Here is a 10,492-nt window from a genome sequence, read left to right as displayed (position 1 = left end):
TAATAAAAGTCAGAATCACCCCCCTTTTCCCATTTTACAAATAAAAATAAATAAATAAATAAACATGTTTGGTATCGCCGCGTGCGTAATCGCCCGAACTATTAATTAATCACATTCCTGATCTCGCACGGTAAACGGCGTAAGCGCAAAAAAATTCCAAAGTGCAAAATTTTTGATCACATCAAATCCAGAAAAAATGTAATAAAAAGCGATCAAAAAGTCGCATATGCGCAATTAAGGTACCGATAGAAAGAACGCTTCAAGGCGCAAAAAATGACACCTCGCACAGCCCCATAGACCAAAGGATAAAAGCGCTATAAGCCTGGGAAGAGAGCGATTTTAAGGAACATATATTTGTTAACAATGGTTTGAATTTTTTACAAGCCATCAGATAATATAAAAGTTATACATGTTACATATCATTGTAATCGTAACGACTTGAGGAACATGCATAACAAGTCAGTTTTACCCCAGGGCGAACAGCGTAAATGCAAAACTCCCCGAAATCAAAACAAATTCCTTTTTTTTTCAATTTGACAGCGCAAATGATTTTTTTCCAGTTTCGCAGCATATGTTATGGAAAAATAATGCCTGTCATTGCAAAGTACAATTGGTTTCGCAAAAAATAAGGGCTCATGTCGGTCTCTAGGTGAGAAAATGCAAGCGCTATGTCCTTTCAAACATAAAGTGGAAAAAGCAAAAGTGCAAAAATGAAAATTGGCTTTGACTTTAAGGGGTTAAGAACTTCATATCTTTATTAAACCAGATTATTAAAAAAAAAAAAAAAGGACCATAAAAAAGGAAGGAAGCTAAAGCACATGGGGCAATGCACATATATCTGGACCATGACCTGAAACATAAATTAGTCAAGTGGGAAACACCTTGAATTGCACAGGGCCTCATTCATAGTTCAGTTTCGTTAGGACCCTGTTAACATTTGTAATAAGGTCAGAACTGTATTTCCACATGGTTGTGTCTTTGATCATAGAAGTCTCTGTGAGGTTTGGAGTTACCGGTGATCGGCAATGGTGAAGGCCTGCAATACCATTGGGAACTTCAACACTTCGTTTATAAGTTTTTGAAGCAGAATGAACCGAGATCTGAATGACTTCCCGGGGGTTGACTATCATCTTATGGTTGTTGTAGACATTTGGCCTTTCGGGCTCATAGTATATCGCCCGTAGAATATTGACTCCGGGAACATTTTTAGGGAAAGACGTCTCAAAATCATGAACCTTGATTGTATTCGGGTAGTAATGGTTTTCTATCAAGAAGACAGCTGTATTTGGATAGATTTTCTCCAGCTCTTTCATCAGGTCATCCCAGGTTTTGTGGCGTCTCGGCAGGATGAGTTCATCCATATCATTGAAGGCGACGTATCGACTTGTGTACATGTTTCTGTACATACAGTCGCTCAGAGCCGAGAGCTGCCCATAATATCCTATTTGGTTTTCAAGGTTCATACTTTGGTGCCAAGCATCAGATGTTCTTAAATATTGGTCTATTGGCCAAGGGACAATCTCCACAATTCCTTCCGAGACGTAATAATCAAGAACTTGTCCAATGGCCTTACTGCAGCCATTCTTGTAGATGACCACCTTCTGGGCTCCTAGAAGACGAAACATCTCCATGGCCTGAATAAACTGCAATACATTTTCCTGGTTTCCAAACATTGTAGAGATGCATACTGTGAAGTTTGCCGAGAAGGGCTGTGGGTTTCGGTTCTTTATCTCAAACACGGGAAGACTTATATTGCTTGTGTTGGACCAATGGATTGAGATGTAGCGAGAAGAGCAGCTCCAAGGCTCAGGACAGATCACATCTGCTGGACCATAATGAAAGTCAAACCATTTTGAGTGAACTTCTATTGTTGCTTTTACAGGAACATATTCAGGGCCATTTATACAATAAAACCAACAGTATAGCTCCTTCACATCTTTGCCATGGATGATGGTCATTACCCGCACTCTGCTGGACTCTCTGCCATCGTAATAAGCCGATATAACAAAGATCTTATTGTTTCCTAGTGGGGTGATGGTGTCTGAGGAAATATGCAATGATTTTGATCCCTGTTGTCTTATCAGCTTCCCGGGTAAATAATGATAGTAGGTAGAAGTGACAAAAATCAGGATCATGATCGACAAATACACCTTCTTATGGTCCATAAATGATTGTCCAACCATGATCAGTGCCGGTCATCTGCAAAACAACAGGAACACATATAATTTAGGGGAAATGGTGGATAGGAAAAATAAGTGCAAAAAAGAGAAGTGGAGACCATCTCCACCCAGTCTGGTGGTAAGACATACAAACATGAAATATTCTGCATGTATTACATGGTTTATAGTTGTAGGTATTGGAAAGCAAATGGAGAGCTGATGGGGTCACAGAGCCAAATAATCTACATACAGTTTCTATAACCAGTTTAACCAGGGTCAATTGTTACAGCGATTATCAGCCAAACAGTCTGACATCATGGTGTGTAGGGTCTGACCCCTGGCACCTCTGCCAATTGGCTGTTTAAAAAGGGCGATGATGCTTGTTATAGAGTTGCTGCTGCTTGTTCTTGTACTCACCATGTAATTACTACCGCTGAGACTATAGTGTTTTCCCATTCACGTGAACGGGGCAGCACAGCAGTTTGTTGTGACTAAGGCCTTTTGAGCATGCACATCCCGATGCCTTCAACATTGTATAGCTCAGGACGTGATCCGGCTCTATGCACGGCACCCCTAATAGCAGCTGGGGAAAGAGACTTAGCCGGCTGATTAACCATTTAAATGCCACTGTAGCAGCATTTAAATTGCGCTGGCACACCTTCATTAGTGTCCAGTGGTGCAGATCGTCTCCACACAGCGAGAGCATGAGGAGACAATCCACTCTTCAGCCAGTCCAGGGCCTCTTTGTTGGCTGCCTGACTCTAGGATTGCTTCAGCCTGTCTGCAGCAGGCTGAAGCAATCAAGTGCCGAGGCAATGGATCAAGGAAGTACATCTGCAATGCATTGATCCCTATGAATCACCATGGTATTGCTTATATGAGTCCCCAAGTAAGACTACAAATTACTGTAAGAGAAAAGAAAAAAAGTTTATATATAAAAAATCCCAATCCCTAATAAAAGTTTCAATCCCCCCCCTTTCCTGTTTATTAAATATTTTTTTTTTCATATATATATATATATATATATATATATATATATATATATATATATATTATAAGTTCCCCAAAGTGCTCCCGAGCTGGAAACGGGACGGGAGATGCGTGGCTTCCGGGAATGGGTCACAGGTGAGTGAACTGTTTTTTTTTTTTCTTTAACTGCAGTTAACCCCTACCTGACCACAGCAGGACTCCAGTTGGTAAACCCTGCTGTGGTCAGGCATTGGTTAACATTTTTCGGCATATAAGGCGAATCCCTGACAATCTTCTTGAATGCCAGGGGTTGTCTTATATGCCGGAAAATACGGTATATTTGCCATCGCAAAAATAAAAACTTTATAAGGATCAGAATAGAGCAGTTTCAATTGCAAGTTAAAATTTTTTAAATGCAGTAAAATAAAAAAGTTGCTTATCGTTGTAATTGTTCTGACTTGAGGAAAATAGATAACATGTCAGTTCTACCACACCGCGAAAGGCGTGAAGACGAAGCCCCTTATAATTAAATAAAATAAATAGTCTTTAAACTGTGGAAATTTTTCAGTCTTGAAGCATTTTTTATGGAAAAATTAAGTGAGTCATTGCAAAGTATAATTGGTGCCGCAAAAAAAAAATTAGAGCTCATATGGGTCTGTAGGTGAAAGAAAAGTAAACTTATAGATATAAAGTTGTATAGATTTGTATTGAACTTCTCTTTAAAAAAAATCTCCAGTCACCCAGTACTTAGCAGCTGCTGTATGTCCCGCAGAAAGTGGTGTATTCTTTCCAGTGTGACACAGTGCTCTCTGCTGCCACCTCTGTCCATGTCAGGAACTGTCCAGAGCAGGAGAGGTTTTCTATGGAAATTTGCTGCTGCTCTGGACAGTTCCTGACATGGACAGAGGTGGCAGCAGAAAACAATGTATCAGACTGGAAAGAATACACCACTTCCTGCAGGACATATAGCAGCTTCTAAGTACTGGAACACTTGAGATTTTTAAATAGGAGTAAATTACAAATCTGTATAACTTTCTGAAACCAGAGTACTCCTTTAAGCCCCCTTCAGGTTGGAATTATGAGCCATTTGAAGTCTATAGGTATTTTATACTATGTTGAAAAGGCTTAAGCAAGACGACCACTCTACATCATTGTATTAAAAACAGAAAGTTATAACCAGAAAATAGGGACACATTGTAAACAAAAGACGTGTCACCAAATGCAATCAGGAAAACACTATCTTTAAAGAGGCTGTAACCATCATACAAGCAGTGCGACAGCTTCACATTTAGACTCCACAGAAAAACAAAGTAACTACGAGGGTTTTAAGCAGATTTTTTTCCTTTCTACTATAATAAATCATAAAAATAAGGTAGAGTTCTAGATCCCACTAGTATTTACTCTAATGATAGTCACAATGACCTAGCAAGAAAATCCCACTAGAAAAAAAAGAAACGTTTTTTGTTTGTTTTACGGACAGTCCGGGACTCTCAGGACGCTTGGTGTTGCTGCTTTGTAAGGGTGCCGACACAAACACACACACTCTTTTTCTGGCGTTTTTCAGGACAATAATAAACGCCAATGCTGCACGTGACTTTCATGCATATTGCTTTTTTGATTGTGTAAATGATCTTTTTTGAGGTTGAGGAGTTTGTGTGCTGAACTTTTTTTTTTCCTCTGCAATCAAATGACCTAGGTGCTGGAGCACAAAAGCTGACAAAAAAAAAATAAAAAAAATCTGTGTTGCATTTTGGGAAAAGCTTTAACCCCTTAAGGACAGAGCCTGAAATGGCCTTAATGACAGAGACAAATTTTATGAATATGACCAGTGTCACTTTAGTCATTAATAACTTCGGGATGCTTTTACCTATCCGGCTGATTCTGAGATTGTTTTCTCGTGACATATTGTACTTTACATTTCTGGTAAATTGGAGTCGATACTCATAACAAATCTTTATGAAAAAAACCCAAATAAGGTGAAAAAATGTGAAAAAATGCATTTTTCCAACTTTGAAACTTTTTTGCGTATACAGAAAGCGGTTATACCACATAAATTATATATTAAATAGCATTAGCAACATGTCTACTTTATGTTGGCGGCATTTATTAAACTATCTTTCATTTTTTTTAGACGATAGGAAGCTTAAAACATTAGCAGCAAATTTCCAAATTTTCAGTAAAATTTCAAAATCAGATATTTTTAGGGACCTGTTCAGGTTTAAAGTGTATTTGAGGGGCCTGTATGTTAGAAAGCCCCACAAAGCACCCCATTTCAGAAACTGCACCCCCCAAACTCTGCAAAAGCACATCCAGAAAGTGTTTAAACCCTTTAGGGGAGTCACAGAAATAAAAGCCAAGTGTGTAAGGAATTTGAAAATTTTAATTTTCTGTGCAGAGATTTTATTGTAATCCAATATTTTTCATAATTATAAACCTATTACCAGAGAAATGCACCCCAATAATTATTGCCCCGTTTCTGCAGTTTATAGAAATACCCCATATGTGGCCCTATTGCGCTATTTGACGCAACCACAAGCCTCAGATATAAGGGAGCGCCTAGTGAATTTCAACGCCTCCGTTATATTTGGTCATTTTTGACTGTACCACTTCAGGTTGGCAGAGGCTCTGGGGTGTCAAAACCTAAAAAACACCCCTAAAGGGACACCATTTAGAAAACTACACCCCTCAAGGAATGTAACAAGGCGTGCGGTGAGCATCTGGACCCCACAGGTGCTTCACAGATTTTCCGAACAATATGGCGTGAAAAAAGAAAAATTTATTTTTTACACTAAAACGTTGTTCTAGCCTTCAATTTTTCATTTTCTTAAAGGGATAAGAGGAAAAAAAAGACACAAAATGTGTAGCGCAGTTTCTCCCGAGTACAGAAATACCCCACATGTGGCGATAGAGTGCCAAGGGGGCGCAGGACGAGCCTCCAAAGGGAAGGAGCGCCAATTGGCTTTTGGAAGCTGAATTTCACTGAAAAGGATTTCAAGGGCCATGTCGCATTTACAGAGCCCTCGTGCTGCCAAAACACTGGAAACCCCCCACAAGTGATTCCATTCTGGAAACTACACCCCTCAAGGAATCTAACAAGGGGTGCAGTGAGCATATGGACCCCACTGGTGACGGGCACAAATGTGGAACAATGTGACGTGAAAGGGAAAAATTTCATTTTTTCACTTTCATGGCACAAATGTGCCCGTCATCAAGGGGTCCATATCCTCACTGCACCCCTTGTTAGATTCCTTGAGGGGTGCAGTTTCCAGAATGGGGTCACTTGTGGGGGGTTTCCAGTGTTTTGGCAGCAGGAGGGCTCTGTAAATGTGACATGGCGTTCATCATCCATTCTAGCCAAATCCAACCTCCAAAATCCAAATGGCGCTCCTTCCCTTCGGAGGCTTGCCCTGCGCCCACATGGCGCTTTATGTCCACATGTGGGGTATTTACGGACTCGGGGGAAATTGCTCTACACATATTGTGTGTTTTTTTCTCTTTTAACCCCTTGTGAAAATGATAAATTCAAGGCTAAACCAACATTATAGTGTAAAAAATGTAATATTTCATTTTCACGCCACATTGTTCCACATTTGTGCCCGTCACCAGTGGGGTCAATATGCTCACTACACCCCTTGTTACATTCCCTGAGGGGTGTAGTTTCCATAATGGGGTCACTTGTGGGGGGTTTCAACTGTCTTGGCAACACAGAGGCCTTTTGAATGCAACATGGCCCCTCAAAATCCATTCCATCCAAATCCAGCCTTCAAAAACGAAATGGTGCTCCTTCCCTTCGGAGGCTTACCCTGCACCCGCATGGCGCTTTATGTCCACATGTGGGGTATTTACGGACTCGGGGGAAATTGCGCTACACATTTAGTTTTTTTTCTCCTCTTTTAACCCCTTGTGAAAATGATATATTCAAGGCTAAACCAACATTATAGTGTAAAAAATGTAATACTTCATTTTCACGCCACATTGTTCCACATTTGTGTCCGTCACCCGTGGGGTCCATATGCTCACTACACCCCTTGTTACATTCCTTGAGGGGTGCAGTTTCCATAATGGGGTCACTTGTGGGGGGTTTCAACTGTCTTGGCAACACAGGGGCCTTTTGAATGCAACATGGCCCCTCGAAATCCATTCCATCCAAATCCAGCCTTCAAAAACCAAATGGCGCTTCTTCCCTTCGGAGGCTTACCCTGCACCCGCATGGCGCTTTATGTCCACATGTGGGGTATTTCCAAACTCAGGGGAAATTGCTCTACACATTAAATGTTTTTTTTATCTTTTAACCCCTTGTGAAAATGAAAAAACATGACAAGATTAATGATTTAGAGTAAAAATTTTACAAAAATTACACTAAATGTTGGTCTAGCCTTGATTTTTTTCCATTTCCACAAGGGGTTAAAAAAGAAAATGAACACAAAACGTGTAGGGTAATTTCCCCTGAGTACGAAAATACCCCACATGTGGACATAATGTGCCATATGGGCACAGGGCAAGTCACCAAAGGGACAGAGCGCCATTTAGAGGCTGGAATGGAGGATGGAGGCCATGTCGCAATTACAAAGCTCCTGTGCTGCCAGGACAGTAGAAACCCCCGACAAGTGACCCCATTCTGGAAACTACACCCCATAAGGAATCCAACAAGGGGTGCAGTGAGCATATGGACCCCACTGGTGACGGGCACTTACGTAGAACATGTGCCGAGAAAATAAAAAATACAATTTTTTTCATTTTCACGTCCCAAATGTGGCCGTCACCAGGGGGCCATATCCCCGCTGCCCCCCTTCTTAGATTCCTTATGGGGTGTAGTTTCCAGAATGGGGTCACTTGTGGGGGGTTTCTACTGTCCTGGCCGCACAGAGGCTTTGTAATTGCATCATGGCATCCTCTAATGGGAATGGCGGCCATACCTATTTAGCTGGGGAAAAGGGACAATTCTAATTTATTTGGGGGTATTAGGCCAATTATTAGTTTATAAGGTTGAAAATGACAGGTGTCCATCAAATTCAACCTGTGTTGATCCAGAGGAAGGCAAAAAAAAACCCTCGTAAGGCAGACGACAGTAGCCTCATCACAGGGGAAAAATTCCTTCCCGACTCCATAATGGCGATCAGAATAACCCTGGATCAACGTGACCCCTGAAATAGGAATAAGGGACAGAATATAGATAATGTAGAACCCCAATGACGTGTGGTGCGCCTTGAAGCGATCCAGTATGCAGAGGCCGGGGTGATCAGGACAGGCGTCACACTGGAAAATGTTGTCCTTCCTGATCCCCCTGTTACACCACACTCTGCACTTCTTCTGGGGTCTCCCTTTCTCCAGTGTGGGGGACGTCACCTGGAAAATGTTGCCCTGGTGCGATACGGGGTCCTTCATATCCAGAAGCGCTGGGTCCGCTCCATGGCTGCTAAATATTAGGGCGCTATTACTACTTCTGATATGTTCGGATCGTGCCGCAAGCTACAGGGCAGCGAGAGACCAGAGGAGGGGGGTGCTGGTATAAAAGTTATCCCCGTACAGATGGTGACCTTTATCCAGCAGTGGGAAGATCAGTTCCCGGACGATCTTCCCACTAACTCCGAGGATGGGGGGGCATCTGGGGGCTGGATTCGGGTGTCCCTTCCTACATACACTCTAAGGGTACGTGCACACTGCGGAATCGCGACAGATAACCCTTCGTGCATTCCACAGCTGGCACCCACCGGCGGACTGATGCAGGCGCGCGTCTCCACACGTGTCATAGACTCCATTCTATGCACGGGCGGATTCCGCTCTCCGTCCAACGTGTTCATTCTTTGGATGGACGATGGAATCCGCCCGTGCATAGAATGGATTCTATGACACGGGTGGAGACACATGCCTGCATCAGTCCGCCGGCGGGTGCCAGCTGTGGAATGCACGAAGGGTTATCCTTCGCCATTCCGCAGTGTGCACGTACCCGAAATCTGTAAGTGTACCCTAAGGTACGCTCACAGAGTTTGTAGAATTTCACTCCATACCGTCATCTCTTATTGGGACGGTACTGGCGGAAAAGATGTGTCTGGGGGGCAGCGTACGCTACACTACCCCCAGACACGTCACTGGAGGATGAGGATGATGAGGATGAATGGAGGAACGAAGGACCCCCCATTCATCCTCACTGGCTGTTTCGGTGTCGGAGGTAATAATAACGTATCCCTCTGACGCCGAAAACACCCAGGGGGCCATCTTTATACGGGGATTAGTATATGGGGTATGTAGTGGTGTAGTGTCAAACTTTATTCAATGTAGTGTGGTGTAATGTAGTGTTTTTTACGTGTTTTTTTACAGTAAGTATAAAAAAAAAACCTACGCCAACAAAGGAGTTGCTGATAAATGCCGCACTTATGTGCGGCACTTATAAGCAGACCGTGGCAGTAGAATATAGAAAAAAAACACCCTACGCCAAAAAGGAGGAGTTGCTGATTAGCAGCGCACTTTCGTGCGATGCTGATCAACACTCAGCGGCGATAGGGTGCGGAAAATAGAAAAAAAAAAATTTGAAAAAAAAAAATAAAAAATTCTGAACATCCCTGTAGCTGCTGATAAGTGTATTACACATATCAGCCGCTAGAGGGCAGCAGAGCGCAAAATACGGAAAGAGCCGACGCTGGAGCCGAAAATAGCCGAGAGAAGCCGAACGTGACGTCACGGAAGAAGCCGAAGACCCGAACGAAGACGAGGATGCCGCGAACCCGGAAGACGCCGATCAGGAGCCCGGGACAGGTGAGTAATGTACAAATACCTGCTCTGGACCCCTCGGCTGCCTAGCTGAGGGGTCCAGGGCAGGTATTTACTATATTGTGGGACTCTGATCGCCGTGCCACCGGCCCGATCGCCGTGAATGGCCGGCCGGTACCGGCCGGCCGTTCACGGCGATCGGGCCGGTGGCACGGCGATCACCATTACTTTTTACAGTAATGGCGGTCGGTGCCGTCCTCGGACAGCACCAACCGCCATTTTTTTCCGGGTCATCGGGTCGCCGATGACCCGGAAAGGTTCCGATCGCCGCTATTGGCTGATCTGAATTGATCAGCCTATAGCGGCGATCGTAAGCACGGGGGGTGTTAACCACCCCCCGTGCCGTGAAGCTAAGATGGCCTGCTATGATTTATAGCAGGCCATCTTCCCCGACCGCTGTGTGTGAACACGCAGCGATCGGGGAAACATCGGGCGTAAATTTACGCCCTGATGCGCCAAGTACCAGGGCGCGAGGGCGTAAGTTTACGCCCGATGTCGTTAAGGGGTTAAAAACACCACCCCTAAAAAAAACAAAACAAAACAAAACAAAAAAACATATGTATAAGGTAGATCATATACTTCCATTGATTTCCAGC

General features: G+C 43.3%; 1 protein-coding gene across 4 annotated transcripts in view; it reads right to left on the bottom strand.

Moving 5' to 3' along the window:
- Positions 1-728: 728 nt before the first annotated feature.
- LOC138802569 (glycosyltransferase family 92 protein F13G3.3-like) overlaps positions 729-10,492 on the bottom strand; it is a 62,227-nt gene continuing 52,463 nt past the window's right edge. For all 4 annotated transcript variants that reach the window (XM_069986016.1, XM_069986020.1, XM_069986017.1 and 1 more), the window contains exon 3: positions 729-2,199. In XM_069986016.1, the coding sequence (XP_069842117.1) occupies positions 900-2,183 (1,284 nt within the window). In that variant the 5' untranslated portion in view covers positions 2,184-2,199 and the 3' untranslated portion in view covers positions 729-899. The remainder of the gene's footprint in view (positions 2,200-10,492) is intronic.

The sequence above is a fragment of the Dendropsophus ebraccatus genome, chromosome 10 (genome assembly GCF_027789765.1).
Source record: "Dendropsophus ebraccatus isolate aDenEbr1 chromosome 10, aDenEbr1.pat, whole genome shotgun sequence".
NCBI classification, from domain to species: domain Eukaryota; kingdom Metazoa; phylum Chordata; class Amphibia; order Anura; family Hylidae; genus Dendropsophus; species Dendropsophus ebraccatus.
Note: the sequence above shows the minus strand (reverse complement) of the source record. Positions and strands in the feature narration are given on the sequence as shown.